The sequence below is a fragment of the Equus asinus genome, chromosome 26 (assembly GCF_041296235.1).
Source record: "Equus asinus isolate D_3611 breed Donkey chromosome 26, EquAss-T2T_v2, whole genome shotgun sequence".
In the NCBI taxonomy this organism is placed as follows: Eukaryota; Metazoa; Chordata; class Mammalia; order Perissodactyla; family Equidae; genus Equus; species Equus asinus.
The window spans coordinates 25,254,239-25,276,410 of record NC_091815.1 but is presented as its reverse complement, the minus strand read 5'-3'; the positions used below and the strand labels follow the sequence as shown (position 1 = coordinate 25,276,410).

The following is a 22,172-nucleotide window of genomic DNA, read 5'->3' as shown; positions in this document are numbered from 1 at the left end:
TAGGTCCTTCTAGTTGTGCTATGTGAGATGCCACTTCAGCATGGCTTGATGAGCGGTGCTAGGTCAGCACCCAGGATCCAAACTAGCAACACCCTGGGCCACTGAAGCAGAGAGCACGAACTTAACCACTTGGCCACCGGGCCGGACCCTATCCATGTATTTCTTGGTAAGCCAGCTGTCACCTCCCTAGAATGCAGACTCCACGTGGGCAGGACCTGTGTCTGTCTTGCTCCCCGCGGTATCCCCAGGGCATAGAACAGTGCCTGACACAGAGTGGGTACCCCCCCAAATTGCTTGTTGAATGCATTTTGCATTTGTTCCCATATTTATTGTCTCCCCGCCTAGCATATCAGCTGCAGGAGGGGAGGGGTTTCGTTGGACTCATTGCCTGTTGTGCCCCCAGTGTCTGGCACATGACAGGTGCTCAGCAAACTCTTGTGGAATTAATGAATGAGACCCCATGAAATCAGGTTTCCATGAACCAGAGGTCTGGCAACCGGAGAGCCAAAGGGAGCCAGCCCACAGACGTCTCATTTGTTCCACGAAATGCTGGCCCACACACCATCCAAAAAAACACTTGGATTAGTCCTGGCCTCCTGCCTCGATCGGTCCCCTGCTGGAGCCTGATGGGGGAGCCAGGCAGGGGGCATGGGAGGTGAGGGATGGGGTGGGGGAGTGGAGGGCTGGGAAGGCGTGGAGAAGGAGAAGAGTAGGCAAGGGGCGGTCTGAAGGCGGAGCAGAGACTGGAAGGGGTTGGGCCTAGACGTTCCCAAGGCCTGGAGGAGTCTGAGGAGTGGAAAAGGACAGAATCTGGAGAGGTGAATAGAGTGTGGAAGGGCAGAGCTTAAGCGGGCAGAGATCAGTGCTGGGAGAAACCCGCGGAATTTCGCAGCAGGAAAGGATGGGGCCCAGGACAGCTAGGGTTGGGCCTCTTTGGAGGGGAGCTGGAGGCGGAAGGAGTGGGGAAGGTGGGAAGAGGGCAGTCCAAAGTGAAGGAGCCTGAAGAGGGGGAAACGGGGGGTTTCAATCCATAGGTCCATTGGAAGGGGGGGGAGGCTAACAGTTCTTACTATAGGAGATGTCTTACTAGGGGACCGCCTAAAATGTGGAGTGTGCTCAAGCGGCAGAGGGGCATGGGCTGCTTCTGGAAGCGAGGCTTGGCCTGTTTCCTGATAGGAGTGTCTTCCCCATCCTCCTGCCTCGCTTCCACAAGAAAGTACAAGGACACGCTGGTGGCTGATTTCCACCACAAAGATGGGGAGAGGATTAAATGCATTGGTTGGGGGCCCTTTCCCTTCCCGCAACTCCGTGAGGCCTGGTGCCCCTCCTCAGTCCCAAGGGAGCCAGCTCCAGAAACTCGTCGTGGGGGCGGGGGGCGTGGTCTCACCGTCACAGGTGCCCCCCGGGCCCGCGTGGTAGCCAGGGTCGCAGTCGCGGACACAGCGGTAGGACCCAGGGGAATTCTCGCAGCGCTGGGACCCGCACAGGGCCGGGCCCCGCTCGCGACATTCGTCCACGTCTGAGGAAGGGAGGGAGGGCAGTCAGATGGGAGAAGCAGGGAGGCAGAGAGGCGAAGGAGGAAAGGTGCGGGGTCAAGGAGGGGAGAGGAGAGTCAGAAGGGGGGAGGGGGGCGGGGGGCCAAGAGAGGAAGAGGGCAGAGGAGGGGAGATGGGGAGGCAAAGAGGAGAGGCGGGAGACGCAGGAAGGTGGAAGGGAGGAAGCAGCGAAGGGGAGGCGGGGGGAGGGGAGACAAATGGGGGACACGGGAGGCAGGGAGGAGGGGTCAGGCCGGGGCGGGGCCTCTCACCTAGGCAGGAGGCCAGGTCCGGGCCGGCGCGGTGTCCCGGAGGACAGACGCACTCGAAGGAGCCGTCAGTGTTGGTACAGATGCCGCTCTGGCAAAGGTCCTCCTCGCTGCACTCGTCCACGTCTGCAGGACAGAGTGTCGGAAACCGCCGCCCCCTCCTCCTCCGCTTAACCTTCCAGGCCCCGCCCCCGCAGCCCTTGCCCCGCCCTCCACCGCCTTTGCCCCGCCCCTTCGGCTCCAAGGCCTTTAACTCCTTCCCCCACCTGCCTTAGGCTCCTCCCTTCCCTGCCAGCCTCACCCCTCCCACGGGGTCAGACCCGACCCTTGACATTCACCGCCCAGCTACCCAGACTCCGTCGTTCCCGCCTTTCCTCTCCAAGCCTCGCCCGGGGGCTCCGCAAGCCCCGCCCCCAGGATGCATTAAGACCCTGGCCAAAAATTCAGACTCCCCATTCCGCCGTCTTCTTGTCCCGACTTTTCCTGGTATTCGCCCACCCTTTCCCGGTCCAGGCCCAGGCTGGGGACAGACCGAGGCAAGAGGCTCCGCGGGGTCCGGGCCGGTAGCCGGGGGCACAAGTACAGGCGAAGGAGCCGTCGGTGTTGAGGCACTCGCCGTGCGGGAAGCAGAAGTCGCCCTCTAGACACTCGTTCACGTCTAGGGTTCGCGAAAGAAAGGGCTGCCGCCCAGCTGCCCGGACCCCAGCCCCGCCCCCAAGGCAGCAGCCCCGCCCCCACACAGCAGCCCCGCCCCCAAGCCGCACCCCTGAGGGCCGGCTTTTAAGCTCCACCCACAGCCCCTTAGTGCAGCCTCCACCTGCCTCGCACGCTTTGCCCAAGACCCCAGAACTCCACTCCAGGGCTCTCCGGCCTCTCCCCAGCTGCCCACCTGCGCAGGGCCCAGGCCGACCAGCCGGCGCCCGGTAACCCGCCGCGCAGCTGCAGCGGAAGGAGCCTTCGGTGTTAGTGCAGTGCCCGTGGGGGCCGCAGGAGGCACCCGAACTGCACTCGTCCACATCTGTGGGAATGGGGGTTTCAGAAAAGGTCCAGTCTAGGGACACGCCAGACAGATCCCCTTGGGGCAGAGACGTCTGGGGGAGATGATGGGAAGTGTCTTAGGTTGGATATGGGGTGAGGGCTGTAGGACAGAAGTGGGTAGGGAGGACCAAGGTCCCCTGATTCTGGGGACCATGATGGGGGGCTCTGCGGCCTGGGTTTCTGGGAACTCCCTGTCCTAGGATCCTGGGGTCAGGTGAAGGGACTCTGGACTGAAACAGGGGTCAGAAATGAATAGGGTAAGGAGTCAAGTATTATAAACCAGGATCATTGGATGGGATTCTGCTGAGTCAGGGGTCAGAGTCAGTGACTGGAATCTGAGACCAATTAGGGTCAGGGGTTACAGTCAGGGTCCCAAATTCTGCCTTTAGTCAAGCGTTGAGGTCAGTGATCATGAACCCAATCAGGCCCCAAAGAAGGGACTCTGAGAAGGGGCAAGGGCAGGTGCAATGAAAGAGACAGAATCAAAGGTCACACAGAGTCAGGGGTTATAGTCAGGGTTATGGTCAGGAGTTAAGGTTAGGTCAAATGTCACAGTCAAGTTCAGCAGCCACAGGTCACATTCAAGGCCAGGAGTCGGGAGGGTCACAATTGCTATCAGGGTGGGGTCAGGGGTTATCAGCAGGAGTCATGGTTAGAGTCAAATGTCACAGTCAAGTTGAGAGTTCATGGGGCACAGAGTCAGAAGACACATTCAGGGTCAAGGGTTGTGGTCCAGGTCGGGAATTGCAGTCTGGGTCAGGGGCCCATAGTCTAGGTCAGGAGTCACAGTCAGGCTCTGGGTAAGTGCTCCAGGTAAGGAGATTGAGGTCCAGGTCAGGAGGTCATGGGCCAGGTCAGGGCTGTAGTCCAGGATAGGGGTCACAATTTGGGTCAGGGGTCATATGCAGATCCAAGGTCACAGCCAGGGCCTGGTCTCACCAGTACATCGGCCACGGTGCAGGTGGTAGCCAGCAGGACAGGCCCTGCACTGGAAGGAGCCTGGTGAGTTCACGCACTCCTGCCCAGGACATGCCAGGTGGTTCTCACACTCATCCACATCTGGGGGCCAGAGGAGAGGGTGGCCTTGAAGAGCAGCCCAATGCCCCCGTCACCCACACACGGTCCTCCCTCCCTCCCCGGCCTCACCCTCGCACTGGGAGCCAGCGGCGTTGGGTTGGAAGCCCGTGGGGCAGACACACTGGAAGCTGCCTTCCGTGTTCTCACACCGGCCGTAGGCACAGGGCGGGGGGCTGCGGGCACACTCGTCCACATCTGGGGCAGAGGGGACCCGTGGGGCTGAGGAAGGGGCCTGGACCCAGACTCATTGCCATCACTACCCACCCTGGCATTCCAGTCTGGAGGCAGCCTGCTAGACTTTGCCCAGCCTGCTCCCTCCTGCCAGGAGGACAGACCCCTCCCTCATTTCCCCAGTTAATGGTCTCTACATCTGCCAGCGTAAGGCTAGGGCCCCACTTCCTGCATGTGGCCTTCCCTGCCTCAGAGTTGTCCCCTCCTCAGGGTTCCCACAAGCACAAGAGTATCACCCAAAAAGGGAAGAGGAGTGGAGAGCACCCTTGTATTTAGAGAAGGGGAGAAGACTCTAGAGTCAGGCCCTCCCCACCCTCTCAGTACCCCCACCCCTCTGCCCCTCTCCTCTATCACTGAGCTCCATCATACTGCCTCTCTGTCCGCGGTCATGTCTCTCTCCAGTGCCCACAGCAAATAGGAGTGGAGAGGACTCAGCACCCTCACCTTGGCAGGGGGCCCCCGGCCCTTGGGAGCGGAAGCCAGCAGGGCAGGCACAGTGGAAGGAGCCTGCCGTGTTGTCACAGCGGCCTGGCCCGCAGGGTGGTGGCTCCTGGGCACACTCATCCACATCCTCTTCACACGCCGAGCCCCGGAAGCCAGCCGGGCAAACACAGTGGAAAGAGCCGGGCAGGTTCTCACAGGCTCCTCGGCCACAGAGGCCCGGGCTCTGGATACACTCATCCACATCTGTGTGGGGCAGGGGCCCGGGGTCACACCTCCCTTATGCCCCCCATGCTCCACTCTGCCTCCCTGACCTCCATTGCTTTGACATTCCACCTTCCATCATCCTGCCACCCTGTCCTCATCACTCTGCCTTCCATCCTCCATCACTCTGCCTCCTGGTCTCCATCATCCTGCCACCCTGTCCTCATCACTCTGCCTTCCATCCCCCATCACTCTGCCTCCTGGTCTCCATCATCCTGCCACCCTGTCCTCATCACTCTGCCTTCCATCCCCCATCACTCTGCCTCCTGGTCTCCATCATCCTGCCACACTGTCCTCATCACTCTGCCTTCCATCCTCCATCACTCTGCCTCCTGGTCTCCATCATCCTGCCACCCTGTCCTCATCACTCTGCCTTCCATCCTCCATCACACTTCCTCCTGTCTCCATCATTCTGCCACCCTACCCCACCATTCTAACTCTCTATCCTCCATCCCTCTACCCTTTCAACCCCTATTAAGCTGCCTGTCTGCCTCCTAGAACTCTGCCTTTCTAGTTCCCATCAGTGGGCCTCCTTCTACTTGTCCTCCATAACTCTACCCCTTCCTCTATTACTGGTACCTCCATCCTCCATCCCTCTGCTTCCTCATCCTCCATGACTCAGCCTTTCTGTTTCCATCCCGGTGTCACTCTGTCTCTACAGCCATCAGGCCATGTTCTCAGAACCTGGCCTCTGCCTCCCATCAATCACCCTCCCTCTGCCTCATTGCTCGTCTCTCCATCCCTCATCACTGCCCTTCAACCCTTCCCCCCCACATCCCTTCCCCTCTGCCCCTCCTAGTCCCTCACCCTGGCAGCCAGCTCCGTGGGGCGCAGCCTGGTACCCAGCGGGGCACACGCAGAGGAAGCTGCCTGGTGTGTTCTCGCAGCGCCCGCGGTCACACGGCGGCGGCACGCGGTGGCACTCGTCCACGTCTGCGGGCACAACCCCAGGCGGCTGAGACTGGAGCAGACACTCTCCCCACCCACCCCTGCTCCAGACAGCTGGGGGGGGGGAGGCGGGGAGGGCAGGGGCAGGGCCAAGCTTGGGCCCTGGCCAGGCTGGGACCGGAGCCAGGAGCAGTAGGGGGGACCCAGAGTGACTAGGTTTAAGGCGAAGGCAGGGCTTGAGTGGGGAGGGCAGGACAAGGGCTAGGGACCCGGCCAAGGCAGAGGTGGAGAGGGGAACGGTGAGGGGGGCAATTTGCGGAGGGCAGGGCCTGGGCAGGGCAAGGGCGGGAAGGGCAGCTTTGGGGACCCAGCACAGGGAAGGCAGGAGCGAGAGAAGGGGCGGTTTAGGGATGTAGCACTGGTGTGGCAGGGTGGCAATCAGGGGTCGTGGTCAGGAGAGAGGTAGCCGCGGTCACAGGATGGGGCGGGGCCTGGGGGTCGGTGGGAGCGCCTCTGGAATATGTAGGGGCGGGGCCAAGACAGGGGCGGGGCCAAGGCAGGGGCGGAGCCGAGACCAGTCCCTGAGAGGGGTCGGGCCCCGAAGGAGGGCAGCGACCTGCCCCGACCGGAAGGGTCAGCCGGGCGGGGAAGGGGCAGCAGTGCGGCCGAGGGGAGGGCAGGAGCTGGTCTGGGGGCGGGCCGGGGCGGGCCAGGCCGGGCCAGGGCGCGAGTATAGTTGGGCAGAAGGGGCGTGGGGAAGCGTGGGAGGGCGCCAACTGCTCCGGAGGGCCAGCGGTAGCGGGACCCGGCAGAGATGGGGCCCGGAGCCAGCGGGGCGGGTTTCTCACCCAGGCACTCCCCAGCCCGCGGGCCGGCTCGGAAGCCGGGGCCACACACGCAACGGAAGCTGCCTGGCGTGTTCTCGCAGCGCCCGGGAGCACAGGGCGGGGGCACGCGGCGACATTCGTCCACGTCTGAGGGCACGGAGGGGCTGGTCAGGAGGGGAGCGGGCAGAGCCCCCCGCCCCGCCTCCGTGCGCCCCCTCTGCCCGGCTCACCGATGCAGTGTGTGCCCTGTGGGGTGAGCCGGAAACCGGAGTCGCAGGCGCAGGTGTAGCCACTGGGCCGGGGGATGCAGCGTCCCGGGCCGCAGACCTGGGGATTGCGCTGACACACGCCCGCGGAGGGACCTGGGGGGTCCAGTCAGCCAGGGTTCCCCCATCTCTGAATCCTCTGTCCCTTTCGTCCCAGTACAATCCCCTCAGATCCTCCGCCTAAAACACCCTCACGGATGTTCCTCCCCAAGCCCAGGCTTCCACTCCCCATCCTGCTCCCCTTTATCATGGGACCTTCTCACCAGATCCTCCACCTGAATCCTCCCATAACCCTCCACTCCTCTGCCTGAGATAGGTTCTTAGTGCCATCCGTGAGAAATAATTATTTGTCATTACTGAGCACTCTCTGTGGGCCAGACACTTCAGAGATAGCTCACTGAATCCTCACAATGGTCCCCATTTTACAGATGAGGAAACTGAGGCTCAGAGAGGTTAAATGACTTGTCGAATTGACAGAGAATTTGCACCCAGGCCTGTCCCACTCCAGCTCCCGATGTAACCACCATCCAACCCTCCAAATCTTTATCTCTTCCCACCCCTGCCTTAACTCCTCTGCCGGTGACGTCCCTATTTGTTCCATCCTGGGATCTTCACCTTGGAACCTCCTGCTAGAACCCCTACCCGGCATCAATGCCGTCGATTCCCTCTATTGCACCTGATTCAGGGATCTCAGGACCAGTCCGGGCGGGGATGCTGGGCAGGGGAAGCTCAGGGCCTGGCCGGGGTTCAGGCCGGGGCTCAGGCCGGGGTTCCAGCCGGGGCTCCAGGCGGGGTTCTGGGCGACGGGTGGGCAGAAAGCCTGGTAAAGAAGGGGCATCAGTGAATGGAGATCTGGACTTGGGTGTCCTCACTCCCTCTCCTTTCCCCATGGGGCTGGGGCAGCCCCTGGGAGATGACACCCCCTCCTCCAGAAGCCAGCTCACCTGAGGGTGGTCGAGAGGTGGAGGGGGGGGCTCGGGGCTGGCTGAGGGACACGCGGGGTGGCTCCTGGCCCAGGGGTCTGGTGTTGTAGCGGAGGTCGGAGGCCGAGTAGTGGTAGCCAGGGCCAGCAGGGCAGATCTCCCGAAAACCCTCTAGGAACGGGGAGGCGGGGTGGGCAGAGAGAGGGCATGAGAGCAGGAGGGAATGAGAGAGAGAGGAGGGGGGGTCTAGGGTTTGGCTTTGGCTGGGGGCGGGGCTTGGCCTGGGAGTGTTGTCAGGGGTTTGGGCTGGATGCTGGGATGGGGTGGTACCCAGGCTAAAGACTGGGAATTCTCAGAGGCTGAGGGTGGGACCACGGATGTTTTTCCTTATTTGGGATGGGGGCAGCAACAGGGGTTGAGGGTCTGCTTTGGGGTCTACAGGAACTGCGTTCAAGGCCAGGAAACAGGTCCATTGTGGGATCTGGTTTTAGGCAGAAGCTCGATTGCCAGGGAGGTGTCCCAGAGAGGGTCGTGTCTAAGACGGGGCCCAAGGCGGAACCTAGGCTGAAGGTAGTGTTTCAGGAGCTGGGGACTAGACCAAAGCTTGGGGACAGCATATCTCAAGGACTAGGAGCGGCCAAGGCTGGGTGTGACGCTCAGGGGGCTCAGCCTAACTTCAAGGTGGGGTATCTCAGGGGTGGGTGTGGCCAAAGGTGGGCGGAGTCTCAGGGGTCGGGGCGTGGCCAAGGCTAGCGCCCAGCCAGGCAAGTGGGCGGGGAGTCTTCGGCTGGGGGTGGACCGAGAATGAGCACAGAGCGCGTTAACTCTAGAGACAGGCCCGGCGGGAGGCGCTCACCTGAGCCGAAGGGTGGGCAGAGCTGGCAGCCCCGGCCCCAGGCTTTGCCCACGCGGCTACAGCAGCAGATCTGTTTGGTGATGTTGCGCAGAATGGGCAGCGAGCAGCCGCCGTCGCGCAGCACGCGGAAGCAGGGCCCCTTGGCCTCTGAGATCACGTGTTGGGCTGGGGGAGGGGGAGGAAATTCTTCAGGGCGGGGTTGGGAGTGCAGCGGAACTGGGGGATCTGAGAGGTAGGGGAACGGTCTCAGGGAGGGTTTGGTGGGTGTGAGGGGCACTTGGGAGAGGTCTGAGAGGGTAGGAAGGAGAGGCGCGGGGTCTGGAGGTCTGAGGAAGGTCTGGGGCCTGCGGAGAGTCTGAGGGGTGAAGGAGAGAATCTGAGAAGGATCTCAGGGTCTGAGGAAGGTCTGGTGGTCCAGGGAGGTGACGGGATTTGGGGGCCGAGAGGAGCTGAAGAAAGTCTGGGGAGCTGAAGGGGTCTGAATCCAAAAGCTTGGAGGGGTTCTTAGAGGGGCTGAAGCAGGTCCAGGGGGTCTGAGGTGTATGAGAGTCTGAGACGTTCTGAGCGGGATCTAGTAAGAGTGACTGGGGGGACCTGGGCTTCTAGGAGGATGCGGGGCGCGGGGGTGGGGGGGCGGGGAGCTAAGGGAATTAAAGGCCCAAGGATGCTCTCCGATGGGGTCTGAGGGCAGGGCGGACAGACGTGGGACCCAGCCTCAGCCCCCTCTGGGTGGCTCACAGATGCAGCTGCTGCGGGACGAGTCGAGCAGGAAGCCATCGGGGCACACGCATGTGTACCCGCCGTGCGTGTTCGCACATTCCCCGTGCTGGCAGCGCCCTATCGTCGCGCATTCATCCACATCTGCGAGGGATGGGGTGGTCCCAGTGGCGTCAGGGACCAGCTCTTTGCGAGCTCTGCCTCTAGAGCCACGCCCCTCCCCCCTACCCCGCTCACCCCCGCTCACCTTCGCAGGACCCATTAACCCTTTCAAAGCCGGTTGGACAGGGTCCATCTGGGGCGCCCAGGCGGTCCGAGTTCCCTGTCGAGAGAGGAGAGGGGTAGGCCAGGGGCGGGAGGAGTGAGAATGGAGTGGGCGGGGACGAAATTGGGGTGGGAGGGACTAAAAGGTGTTGGGTGTGGTTTGAGCGCAAGGTCAGCCTTAGGTTGGCAGTCTGACAGAAGGCAACGTGGAAGGTTCCAGAAATGCAAGAGTGGGGCCATGGCACAGAGGCAGGGTGAGAACAGTGTAGTCAAAGTCAGAAAGTGGGGTGAGCGGTCCCAGAACGGTATGGATAGGTCTAGACTGGAAATGATCCCCACAACTGGGCAGGTGTGGCAAGAATTTGTGAACAGGGTTCATTTATGGGCAGGGTACGAGCAGCGACGGGGTTATTTATCACCCCTCCCCGGCTCCGAGCACCTCGGGGACGTCCTGGGGCTTACCCAGGTGCTCGGAGCACGGCTGACAGTCGTGAACGCCCCAGGCCAAGCCGGCCCCTCTGCAGCAGACCTCCTGCGTCCGGAGCCCGGGCAGCGGGGACGCACACTGTGGGGAAGTGTTGGGTGAGCGCGCCCCCGCGCGGTGGCACGCTCCGGGCCCCTCCCCACCAGCCTCTTCTCACTTCGCCTCTGCGCAGCTCCCGAAAGCAGTAACCGAAGCCCGAGGCGTCCGAGTAGCCGTCCTCCCGCGGCGCGCTCTGTGCCAGCACCGTGTAGGGCGCCGCCGCCTCTGCCCGCGCCGCCGCCTCTGCTCGTGCCACTGCCTCGGCATCCGCCTCTTCCCAAGGACCGGACACACGCTCCACCTGGTGCACCACCACAGACGCCTCCTGAGGGTGCTCCACGTGGACGCTCACCATAGATGCCACTCCTGGAGGGAGGCACGTCGGGCAAAGGGGTGTCTAAACGAGTGTGGTTTTTTGTTTGTTTTGTTTTGTTTGCTGGAGGAAGATTAGCTGTGAGCTAACATCTGTGCCAGTCTTCCTCTACTTTGTATGTGGGGATGCCTCCACAGCATAGCTGATGAGTGGAGTGGGTCCGCGCCCGGGATCCAAAACCGTGAACCAGGGCCGTCGAAGCGGAGCGCGCATAATTTTAACCACTCGACCACCGGCCCGCTCCTTTACACAAGTTCTTAGGGACTGGGACTAAGAAAGGGGGTAAAGGGCGCACTGGAGAAGGGTACTCCGGGGAAGGCAGGAAAGATGGAGGATCAGAGGAAGGGAGAGGTGGTGGACGGAGGGGTCAGAGAGGACCCCAGCCTCACGCTCCTCACCATGCTCGTCGTCGCGGTGATTGGCCAGCGGCATGGTGTACACGGAGCGGGTGAGGCCTGGCATGGCCGGGGCCGGTGGCCGGGCACCCGTGGAATGCAACTGGCAAAACTTGCCAGCGAAGTCCGGCGGACAGAGGCAGCGGTCAGGCTTCACGCACACACCGCCGTTGTGACAGATCAAAGGACACAGGACTATGGGGAGAGTGAGTACACTCAGGGTCGGTAATTGCCCTGGCAAGCACCCCTGGAGCCAGCGCATCCAAGCTAGTTCAGTCCCTAACGTTATAACTACACCCTCAAAGGCATCACTCTCAGTCGCTCCACCTTGAGCTGTCTTGTGCCACCCCCACCAATCCTGGCTATCTACACTGGCTGGGTCCGGTCGTAGTGCTCTCAGAGGTATAGCTCCGCCCACTGGATCGGCTCACCACGCCCTCCGGCTCTTCATTCACTTTCATGTCACCCCGCCCTCGCTCTGGAGTCCCACTTTCTTGCAGAGTCCGCGGTGTACCAGCCCCGCCCAGACAACGCTGTCCCCGCCCACTCTATCTCCTTCCTTAGCATGGTAGCCCCTCCCATCTCGTCGACAGGCTAGGTCTTTTGCTGTTCCAGTCCCTCAGCTGGTCCCTTTCATTGACTAAAATCACAGTTTAGTCACTGCCTGGCACCGCTCCTCCCTCCCAACTCTGTGGTACCATTCTAGACACGCCCACACCCTGTCTGGTCGGGTCCACGACGTTCAAGCTCCGCCCACTGTCTAGGCGTAGACAGGGTCTATGCGGCCCGCCCACATCACCTTCTACCCGCGGGATTCTAAACCCCGCCTTATCAAGGCGTCTAACATGCTGCCTTTAGCCCCGCCTACCTTCCTTTCCTCACTCTGATTTGCCCGGGCTCTTTCGCTCACGCCCCTCCCACCCCACCTCCCAGCCATCGGGGCACCCTAGCCCCGCCCACCGCGCTTTGTCTCCGCCCACCTCCCCTCTGGCTCTGGATCCAGCGTTCTAGCTCTGCCTTCCCGCCTCCAGTAGCCCCGGGGCGGGGCCACTAGCGGGAACGCGCCTCCTCTCCCCTCTGCGCGCCCTCGCTGGGCCCCGGGCCACCTCTGGGCGGGGCACTGCCAGCTGTGCGGCGGGGTAAACAAAGAGAGGGGTGCGGCGGGGGTAGGGCGGCGGCTCCGCATTCCGGACCCTTGGGGAGCCCCGAGCCCGCGGAGCCAAAGAAGGCCGGACGTATCCTGCGAGGGCACCCCCTCCCTTTCTCCCCCGGGGCTGCCGAGAACAGCTGGAGACAGCTGTGCGGAGGGGAGGATGGGGGCAGGCGGCCGGGGCCGTCCAGGAAGGCGTGTGTGCACACTGGAGAGAGGAAAGAGAGGGGGTCCCCTCAAGAAGGGTAAAGAGACTGGACTCCTGGGCGATCAGCTAGGGGGCAGTACTCTGGGGTTCAAAGACGGCTCGAGGTTTCTGGAAGGGAAAGGGAGCCTAACTCAGAGCAAACTGAGGCGCCCTTCAACAGGAGTCCTTTGAGTCCTTTTGGGGAGAGTTACCTAGACAACAGGACTCTAGTGTCTTCTAGAGGATAGCCAGTTAGAGAGTGCTGAGAACAGCATTTAGATTCAGGGGGAAGTGGGATCCCTGGGAGTTCCCAGCACATGAGAGCTTCAATTGTCTGGGAAGACTCTATTCCCCCCTCCCCTCCCAGCTAAGGGATTAGGTACCCAAGTCTTTTCATTAATGATTGCTTCGGGCAAGAACAGTGTCTAGAGACCTCTTGGGAGGATCAGCAGATCAAGACCAACTCTGGGGTTCTCTGAAGGTGGATGGAGCAGAAGTTCCTGGGGAGGGGAGGGGTCAGCTGGAAGAGCGGGACTTGGATAGACAGGAATGGGGGATCTCTGACGGGACTCCATCGGAAATATAAGAAAACGGTAGGCTTTGTGGGAAGAGAATTCAGCTAGGGACCGGGGTTAACTGTCATAGGGTTTATAATCTAGGGTTTCTCAGGGAAGTGGGGAGGACTAACTGAGGGACAATACTACCGAGTTTTCCAGTGAGGGGTACAGTTTGGGGAGATCACATAAGAAGAATGGGAGGGAACTTCGCTGGAGGGGCTGGTCTCTGGAGCTGTTGATAGTGGTGGGGAGAGTGTTTAGGGTCTGAAGGCAGACATTCTGGGCTCCCTTAGTTAGAGGAGTCGGGCCAGGACTCCAGGGGGCTCTAATATGGGTCCTTAATTGAGTGGCAGGCCTAAAAGAGGCTTAACTAGGAATCAAGATTCCAAAATAGGAAATCTGCTGGGGGTCGTGGTAATCCAGCTAGGTCTGGGTGCATTTCCCAGCCTCCAAGGGCACTTCTCAGCCTTCTCTTGGCCTGAATGCAGCACCCCCCCCCCCCCCCCCCGCCCCAGCTCCCTGAGGGCTCCCACACCGGGGGAGAGCCGCTCGATGGGCACCGACAACTCCATGGCCCACGACCCTGGAGGAATGAGGAGCTGAGGACATCGAGGTCCTGCCGAGGTCAGCCCCCTTTCACATGCCCCTCCTTGTGCCTCCAGGGGCTTGGCACCCGCCTGGGCATGGCGCCTGGCACGGGGCTTGGGGCCGGGAGGGAGTGAAGGAAGGAGAGAGGAAGGGGAGGAGAGAGGGAGTGGCAGCGGGCGGGGGCTCAGGCGGGAGATGAGCTCACGCCGGCCCCGGGCTGGGTTGGCTGGGGGCCAGGCTGGGCGAGTTCTCGGCGCCAGGGGCCCCCACTCCCCACTCCAGAGGACCTCCGGGGTTGGGGGCAGGTAGGCCCCGATCCCGAGAGCCCACCCACCCCCGCACCTTGGGGCCAACAGGTGGCCCACCCTTCTCACCTCACCTGAACCCCCCCGCGGGCTCCTCATCTCTAGGGGTGCCCGGTGCGCACCCTCCTCCTGTCCCCCCGGCCCCCAGGGGGCGCCCCTTCCCCCTAGGTCTCCTATCTGGATTTCTCTCCCACGTGGGACCCTTGCAACTCAGGGTCCTGCAGAGACCCTCCTTCTGGGGGCTCTTTCCCTCGCAGCCCTCCGGATCAACTTTGCTCACCCCAATCTCCCTCCGGCCAGGCACTCCCATCCTGGACTTTCTTAATCCCTCCCACCCCACAGACGGAGCAACTGGGACACCACCCCGCAGGGCCCTGAACCTCTCTCTTGGCCTCCAGGGACCCCTTCTCCCAAGCTCCCAGGACCCTCAATTCAGGTATTCCCCACTTTGACTCAAGGGCAGGAAAGCCGACCCCAGTCCCCTCACGTGGGACGCCACAGGTCCCCGAGAACCCTCATTGCTTGCAAAATCAGGACCCTCAGGACTCAATTCCAAAAGCCAGGAATTTGATTCCCCAGCGCTACTGCACACGGAATCTAGGCTCCCTCTCCCTGGGGGACTGTCTCCACCATCCCTGGGGATCCTCCTCCCCCGGGGAACCCCTCCCGCGGGACCACCACCCCGCACTCACAGGCGCGGAAGCCGGGTCCCCCCGGGGCCGCCCCGCCGGGCGCGCCGCTGTCCACGCTGGTGGTGTTGCGGGGCGCGCAGGTCGGGGTACAGCGGGGGCCGGTGGGCCCGTGGACGCAGCGCAGGCCGCACACGGCCGGGGTGAAGCGCACGCGGAGGCGCTCTCGGGGCCGGCCCAGCCCGGGCTGCGGCCGGAGCAGCGCCAGCAGCACCAATAGCGACATCCAGAGCAGCCGCGCGCCGCCCGCCATGGCTGCAGCGCCGCGCTCCGCCGCGCCGCCGCCCCAGCCCGCCCGAGGGGCCCGGCCGCGCCCGCCCGCCCGCGGGGGAGGGCGGCCGCGCCCCCGCTCAGGCCCCCCCTCCCCACCACTCCCTCCCCGGCGGCCGCGCGGGGGCGCGTGGGGCTGGGCGCGCAGCCAGAGGCGCGCAGGCTGGGCGCTAGGCTCGCAGGGGGGAGGGGACGCCCCCTCGGCCCCCCCTCGCACCAACAAGTGAATGGGGCCCGCAGGGGAGCGGCGAGGAAGGGAACAGGTGGGGGCGGGCCGGTTTCTCCCCAAACAGGGCTGAATCCATAAAGAGGAAAGAGTATTGGGGGCCGCATTTGGGGAGGCCGCTAAAGGCTGATTCTCCGCCCTAGGCACAGAGAAAGGGCCTTCAGTGGATAGGGGCCTGTCATTGCACATCTGGGCAGCCAGGTGGCACATCTGGGGGAGAGGAGAAGGGTCGGTGCACCTGGGCACATGAAGGAATTGAGGGTCTGGATGGTGGGCAGGACGCTGGGGTGGGGGACACACTTGAGGATGTAGTCACGTCTGACCAGGACCCCCACACCTGGTAGGAGAAGTCAGAATGGATAAGGGGAAACGGTGGATTGAGGCTGTGGGCGGGGGTCCTCACATCTGGCCGGAGGCCCACATCTGGAAGACTTTAGGGAGGAGGGGACACATCTGGGCTGAAGGCCACAGCAGGAGGGGGACTTTTGAGGGTGGTTGAGACCAGGGGGTGTGCTGGCCCAGGGGCAGAGCCGGAGCTGGAGGAGGGCAGAGGGAGGGTCCAGGAAGCAGGGGGAGGCCTTTGGCCCCTAGCCGCCCCGCAATTTTGGGCATTCGGTGACAGGGCAGGCGCCAACCCGCACAATCGCTTTTGTTGTCTGGGCTAGTTCGGCTGCGCTCTCTGCAGGCACAGCGCCCCCCTCTTCGGCCGCGGGGAGCCCGGACGCCTGGCTTCCCGGCCCCACCCTCGCGGGTCAGCGCCTCTGGCCGGCGTCTGGTCCTGTCCCAGGCTCACCTCACGCGGCCGGACGCCGGGGTCCCTAGAGGGGGCCATGTCCTGGGGGGGGCTGAGCTACAATGGGGGGCGGCTAGGCGGCGGCTGGACCGTGGGAACCAGACGGTTTTATCTGGCCCGGAACCCCCCCCCCCCCGCCCCCCGGCAGAGGAAGGGCGGATGTTCTTACCCCGAGCCTGGCCGGCAGGGGCGCGCTGTGGGGGCCTCCTTCTCAGCAGGGCCCGGCCCCCCGGCCCGCGGGGCCGACGTCGCCTTAGCAGAGCTCGGGCCTCCTGCAGCCTGGGTGGGAGGGGGCAGAGAAGGCGCTGTTACCGCGGTTAGGCTGACCCCCACCCCCCCCCACCCCACCCCCCCCCCCCGCTGAAAGGGGCCTCCCACACCAGGATGTTGTCCAGTGCCGGCTCAGCCCAACTCCCCCAACCGCTTTATGGGGACCAGGCCTCGAGTGTTGTTTCGAGGCTTGGTGAGAAACAGAGACAAAGTTACAGAGATGAGGAAGGGAGAGAGAGAGAGGAGAGAAGAGAGACACAGAGACAGACAGAGGCAGAGAGAGACACCGAGGAAAAGAGAGGCAGTGAAGAGAGAAACAGAGACAGAGATGGAAAGAACAAATACAGAAAGAGGGACATGGCAACAGAGACAGAGAGACAGAGACTGCAGGAAAAGGAGAAACAGAAACAGAGATACAAGTTGACAGAGACAGAGAGAACAAGGGAGAGAGCCAGGCTGTAGAGAAAGGTGAGCCGGAAGTGCTGGGCTTGGGAGCTTCTGAGCACCTGGCGTGGGCAGGGGGAGAAATTGCACACTCACGTCAGTGGCTGCCAATTCAGGGACACCTGTCTCTTCCTCGCACTGGGGCCGAGGCTCGGCAGCGCCCGGGGCACTGGAGTCAGGCACCGCTGAGGGCCTGCACACTTTCCTGGCAGGCAGCTCCGGACCCTGCAGGAGGCTTCGGAGATGGCCAGGGACTAAGTGGAGAAGGAAGGGACCAAGTCCCTCTTTCCACCAAGTGCATTCAGCTCTCCAGCTGCGATGAGGGGTGGGGAAGGGAGCCCCCAGCCCCTCTGCTCCTACCCTCTTCCACCCCCCTACCTATACCCCCCTAGAAGAACCCACCTCTGAAGCAGCGGCTCCTCCTGGGCGATTGGCCTGGGCAGCAGCGACAAGCAGCAATGCTATAAATAAAGGAGAAGTCCCTTAGGCCCCTGGCACCCTAGAACCCCCCAAAGGAAGGCAATGGGGGATAGGGGAGGGAAAGCCAAGATGAGGCCTGAAAATGCTCCAAAGAAACAGACGTGCGACCAATTTGAGGCACTGCGCTCGATGCCTCAGTTTCCCCATCTGTACAATGGGAGGCAAATCGGCTTAGACTCTCCAGGGATGAAGGCCACAGCAACCTTACTTTTATTTATCTTCTGAAGTGTTTTGCGGTGAGGTCTTACTGGAAAAGACGTTTGAAAGTCTTCTTTAAAAGTGATTTTTCAAAAAAGACTCAAAGAGGATTTCTGAGTGCATTGCCAAGCCCCGACTGTCTGGGAATCTAGAACTCGGCCCAACGCGCACATCCCCGTCCAGGACTCAGCCGTCATCCCGCGCGTGGCCGGCAGGTGGCGCCACTTCCACAGGCCTCAGCCGTTGGGGAGGGAGGTCCTCCTTTGACGGTGGGTCCAGCAGGGTGCTGAGGTGGAGCGGGATACAGAAGGAGCCACGGCCCAGGACTGGGAATCCCGAAAGTGGGAAGCCCGTTCCTGCCCTTCCACGCTGTGTGTCCTGGAGCCAGCGTCTCCCGCTCCTTGGGCCTCAGTTTCCCACCTGACTAAGAGGAAGGAGTCGTTTTTGGAGAAATCTCCGCGCCCAGAGGATCTCAGACTCTGAGTAGCGGAGCCCTCAGCTCCGGCGCAAGTGCGTCGCAACCAAGGGGCCCCCCAGACAAATCCATTATCCCCAGGCTAAGGGGGACGCGGGATGAGGGCTTGCGCGCGCAGGCCCCGAGAGAAGGGCAGTGGGGGGATGCTGAGAAGGGACGTCGGGCGCATGGACTCTTTCCAGACGGGTGGGGCCCAGTGGGGGAAGAGGGTGCCCGCGAGGAGCCTCCGGGACCCCGATTTCGCCGTCATCCCTCCCTCCTTTTCTCCAGGTTAACCCCTTCCCGGCCCCGCCCCCGGCCCGGCTCGGGTTACTAAACGCATTCGCAGAGACCGAGGCGGGAGCTGAGCCCGGGGCCTTTGTAACGGAGCGCTGGGCCGCTGGGCCGCTGGGCGGGGGGTGGGGGTGCTGGGCAGATTGTTCCCTTCGATCTCGTCACCCGCAGACAGGAAGGATGGCTGTAACCCCCAAATCTATAGGAAATTCTGGATCTCTCGCCGGGAAATCACTGGTACCTCATTCAAGCCTGGAGTTCTCTAATTCTGGGAAACTAGAGCATCCCAAACATCATGAAATCTGGACACCCCCCCGCCCTGCACAATTCCCCACAAGCCCCTCGGCCATCAACCCCAAAGTTCACTTCTTCCTAATGAATTAGGAAAATCCAAGGGTCCCTCTTAATTAACCTAGCCCCCCAAACCCTTGAAAACCAGGACATCTCAACTCCTCTATGAAGTCCCTTCGTAACCCCCCATACTCTTCCTCCTTATGAACCCGAGAAGTTTGCGGAACCCCATCCCAGCTCGAGGGCACCACTCATCTGTCATCCTGGGAGAACTCAAAGCCCTAACCCCATATAAACTGATACCTTTCTCCGAATAAACCTTAAAATTCCCTGGAGCCGTATCCATCTCTACCACACCGGAGGGGAACCCCTCCCCTCAGAATCTCAGTGCTCCCCGGATTCTAAGCCCCACAAAATAGAGGGCCCCAATAAATCCAAGGGCTCTGGCTCTTTCATCCCCACCCCTAAGCAGTGGGTTCGTATTCCCCTAAATCTGAAAGTCCTGGTCCTCCCGGATCACCAGCCTCATTGGGTGGAGGGAGCACAAAAAAGGGGGCCGCAGCGGGGCTTACCCGGCCCGGCGGCCCGGGGTCATCACCTCGACGGCCTGGCTGGAGCCGGGGCTGGCGGCAGAGGCGGCGGTGGCGGCGGCTGCGAGGAGCGGCAGCAGCAGCACCAGCAGGAGGGGGCGGCGGCCGCGAGGACCAGGCCGCAGCATCGTGTCCGGCGTGGAGTCCGGCTCCAGGCGGGCCGTCTGTCCAGCGGGTCCAGCTCAGCGCGGCCCCGCCCCCCGCCCCCGCCAGAGGCCGACTCATTTTCTCCAGCGTCCCAGCCGCGGGCTGCGAACTTCCCGCCAATCAGAGCCCGCTGCCGCCAGGGGGCGCTGCCCGCGCGGCCAATCGGGAGGCGGCAGGGGAGGGGCTAGAGGGACAGGTGCCGGGCGGGGGGCGCAGGGGCCGAGAGTTCTCAGTGCCATTGGGGGGGAATGGGAAGTCGGGTACCAACTCGGGGACCCCTCTGGTGAAGGAGAGGCCCATGTGTTGAGGGTCTGGGACCCCTCCCACGACGGGGAGTGATGTGCAGGCAGTGGGCAGTGTCCCCTAAGATAGACTTCCACTCGCAGCCTCATCCCTCGGCTCGCAGTTGTGGAAGAATTCCATCAGAATTTGCTCCCTGACTAGTGGGGATGCTGGAAGCCCCCACAGGTGCCCACTTCTCACGTGAGAGACTCAGGATTCTGGGGACGGAGCGCTAACCCTGCACTAGGCCCCAGGTCTGGCCCTTCTGAGGGTCCCAGGGCCCCTCTGGACCTTCCCAAAGGATTTGCCGCTTCTCAAGGCCCTGTGCTTCAGGGGTTCCAGGCTCAACAATCAAGAGCTTGTTCCTTAGAAGGCTAGAGTCTCTGCCCCTCAGAGGACCCAGGCTCCGCCCCCGACCCACAGACTCAGCTCCCAGAGGGCTCCCGGCTCTGCTCTCCACCTTCCACCCCTCTCCCCGGGCCGCCTCTCGAGGGTACCAGACCCCCTTCCCTGTCTGAATCTTTAAAGGCTCCCAAGAGCACCCCTCCCACTCCTAGAACTGCAGACTCTCCTTAGAAAATTCCAGTCCTTTCCCTTCGCAAGCCACAGGGGGCCTTGGGCCCCACCTGCACCCCCTTTAGCGGGTTCCAGGATCTAAGCCCTGCTCACAGCCTCCCAACGCAGGGGGTCTCAAGCCCAGCCGCTTCCCTTCATTATAAATTCAAGGCCCCACTCTCTTTCCTCGGAATTACAAACCTCCGCCTCTCTTCTCCGAAAGGCACTGCCCCCAGAGCTTCAGACCCTGCCCCCAGTCGCCCCCTTCTCCCGTTAAGTTTCAGGCCACACCCCTTCCCAGAGAGAACTGGGGAGCGGCCCTAAGCTTAGGGTCCCAAGCACCACCCCTTTTGTATTTGCCCCGCCTCCAGGGGTTCCTGACAGTTTGATTCTTACGGTTTCCAGTTCTGTAGCGTGAGCCCCGCCCCCAGTGGATCCCAGGCTCCGCCCACACAGGGTACTAGGCCACACGCCCTGACCATAGGGCCCACTCCGGGCTAACAACAGCAGCTGATCCAGCGTCCTCATCGCCCACTGCCGCTCCTTCTTCCAATGGAGGGTTTGCAGGACGGACGGGAGACCCCTTCATCCTCCCCCGTTACAATGAGGCACTCGGGCTGACTCACACAGCCACACTCACACCGTTACTGCCACCTACAGCAATCCACGCCTCCATTCCACACTGACACCCAGAAATCTGGGCTTACCCACTGTCCAGGAACACACAGCCCCTTGGAGCAGTAACGACGGCACTCAGACCTCACTCACGGGCATTCGTGGGCTGTCCCAGCGTGATGATGGAGTGCCTGGCTCTGCGCACAGAATGTGCTCCGTGGCCCTGCCTTTGTGTAGTCTCCGCCATCCCTGCTAACATGGCCTTGCAGGACAGCATGTCCCTGCCCCGGTTGCCCCCCTTCTCCCCCTCCTACCCTGTGGCTGGAGAATTTGCTGGGGGCGCTGCCGAAATTTCTCCCTTCTGCCTGGGATCCAGGGCATCTTCAATGCTCGTTGCTAGGCAACAGCCTCTGGCTCACCACTGCAACTTCCGGGGATGGCGTTGGCTTCCCCTCCCCCTCAGAATTTGGAGTCCCCAGCTCCCAATCCCTCCCTATCAATGCCACTACCTCCCAGGGTCGTTTCTACGTCACCCCTTGGATCCTGATCTGATCTCAACCCTTCAGAATCCCTCAGAGTTCTAGAGCTGTGGCATTCCAGAAGCTTCCTCCCATTGTTTTATGCGAGGGTTTTATGTCTGGTATTAACAAACAAACAAATCTCTTCAGTGTTCTAGATTTTCCGACATTCTCTCTGTTCTGCAATCAGTAGCATTCCAGAAACACAAATGTTCTGGATTCCCTGGCATGGAAAAAACTATCGCAATATTCTAGACCTGTGAGCATTACAAAACACCCCCATATTCTAGATTACCTGACATCCCGACCCTCTCCTACGTTCTAGTCTCCCCAATGCTCAAACATCCCTTCAGTGTTCCGAATGCCCTGGCATGTAAAAACATTTCCAGAGTTTGAGGTTCACAGGCATTCCAGAACACTCATGTTTGAGAATCACCCACCTTTTAGGCCTCCCATTCATGTCTAGATTCTCTGGCATTCCAGAACCCCAGGCATTATGAATTTCTTGGGATGCAAACAAGCCCTCTAACGACCTGGAAGGGCTGACATTCCAGAATACTCCTATGCTCTAGATTTCCTAGTAACCCAGATTCCTTTCTGTGTCCTATAATTCTCAGCATTCCAGAATCTCTGGCATGCAAAATATTCCTACTGGGGTAGATTCATAGGTATTCTAGACCCCTCCCCTATTCCAGAATCACTGACTTTCCAGGTCCTTTTGTCAGAAATGTCTACAGTCTGGATTCTCTGATATGCAGGAGAGAACCTTAATATTGCTCATCCACTAGCACTCTAGAATATGCCTGTGTTCTAGATTCCCTAACATTCTAGACCCTGCTCCACCATGTTTCAGAAGCTCTGGCATTCCAGAAACTCTGGAATTCTAGAAGTAGCATACTCTAAAATCCAGTGTTCTTAGTCTGGCCTACTTTCTCTCTTCATTGGCCCAAGGAAAAGAGGCTGAAAATGCCTCTGGGGAGACCCCATAGTAATAAGTATTATTTGGGGAAAAATCCCAAAGATGTCAGGCTGGGGCAGGTTCAACCTGTCCCACATGCCCTCTCTGGTGTGGGCAAGAAAGGGGTGAAAGCCCGGGCAGCCAGGGATGTGGGCAAGGTGTTTGCCGTGGTGAGGTTTCGGGTACAAAATTTAAAGATGTGGCAATCACATGGCCGACAGCGGTGTTTCTGCCAACCACTAGCCATTCATCCCACCTTGGGTAACAGTACCCCAATTCACCTTTCAGGAACTCCTCCTGCACTCTGTCAACATGGGGCTGACCCCACCACCTGGCTTGTGCGGGCACATGATCCCTGGGACAATGGAAGGCTTCCATCACCCTGGCCATAGTGATTGGTTCAAGGATGGCCATCTGACTCAAC

The 22,172-nt window shown here is 61.4% G+C and overlaps 1 protein-coding gene and 1 long non-coding RNA gene across 9 annotated transcripts in view; one reads left to right on the top strand and one right to left on the bottom strand.

Annotated features, from left to right (window-relative positions):
- The window catches only part of LTBP4 (latent transforming growth factor beta binding protein 4), a 27,956-nt gene extending 9,140 nt beyond the window's left edge, over positions 1 to 18,816 (bottom strand). For 2 of the 7 annotated variants that reach the window (XM_044759613.2, XM_044759614.2), the window contains exons 1-22: positions 18,656 to 18,816; positions 16,769 to 16,827; positions 16,463 to 16,601; positions 15,822 to 15,931; positions 10,891 to 11,082; positions 10,238 to 10,485; positions 10,059 to 10,161; positions 9,580 to 9,654; positions 9,354 to 9,476; positions 8,616 to 8,780; positions 7,781 to 7,930; positions 7,513 to 7,656; positions 6,801 to 6,932; positions 6,592 to 6,717; positions 5,663 to 5,788; positions 4,595 to 4,837; positions 3,989 to 4,114; positions 3,782 to 3,901; positions 2,694 to 2,822; positions 2,337 to 2,462; positions 1,808 to 1,930; positions 1,388 to 1,519 (exon numbers count right to left, since the gene is read on the bottom strand). In XM_044759613.2, the coding sequence (XP_044615548.2) occupies positions 1,388 to 1,519; positions 1,808 to 1,930; positions 2,337 to 2,462; positions 2,694 to 2,822; positions 3,782 to 3,901; positions 3,989 to 4,114; positions 4,595 to 4,837; positions 5,663 to 5,788; positions 6,592 to 6,717; positions 6,801 to 6,932; positions 7,513 to 7,656; positions 7,781 to 7,930; positions 8,616 to 8,780; positions 9,354 to 9,476; positions 9,580 to 9,654; positions 10,059 to 10,161; positions 10,238 to 10,485; positions 10,891 to 11,082; positions 15,822 to 15,931; positions 16,463 to 16,601; positions 16,769 to 16,827; positions 18,656 to 18,801 (3,037 nt within the window). In that variant the 5' untranslated portion in view covers positions 18,802 to 18,816. Of the gene's footprint in view, positions 1 to 1,387; positions 1,520 to 1,807; positions 1,931 to 2,336; positions 2,463 to 2,693; positions 2,823 to 3,781; positions 3,902 to 3,988; positions 4,115 to 4,594; positions 4,838 to 5,662; positions 5,789 to 6,591; positions 6,718 to 6,800; positions 6,933 to 7,512; positions 7,657 to 7,780; positions 7,931 to 8,615; positions 8,781 to 9,353; positions 9,477 to 9,579; positions 9,655 to 10,058; positions 10,162 to 10,237; positions 10,486 to 10,890; positions 11,083 to 14,366; positions 14,675 to 15,821; positions 15,932 to 16,462; positions 16,602 to 16,768; positions 16,828 to 18,655 lie in introns of those variants that run through there. The other 5 variants (XM_070499208.1, XM_070499209.1, XM_044759617.2 and 2 more) reach the window with 4 other exon arrangements.
- Positions 12,683 to 22,172, top strand: LOC139042197 (uncharacterized). Of its 2 annotated transcripts, none has more exons than XR_011498635.1 (3): positions 12,683 to 12,817; positions 13,297 to 13,405; positions 22,037 to 22,172. It is a non-coding gene; the product is annotated as an uncharacterized lncRNA (long non-coding RNA). The 2 variants fall into 2 exon arrangements; XR_011498636.1 differs by lacking the exon at positions 22,037 to 22,172 and adding an exon at positions 14,017 to 14,138.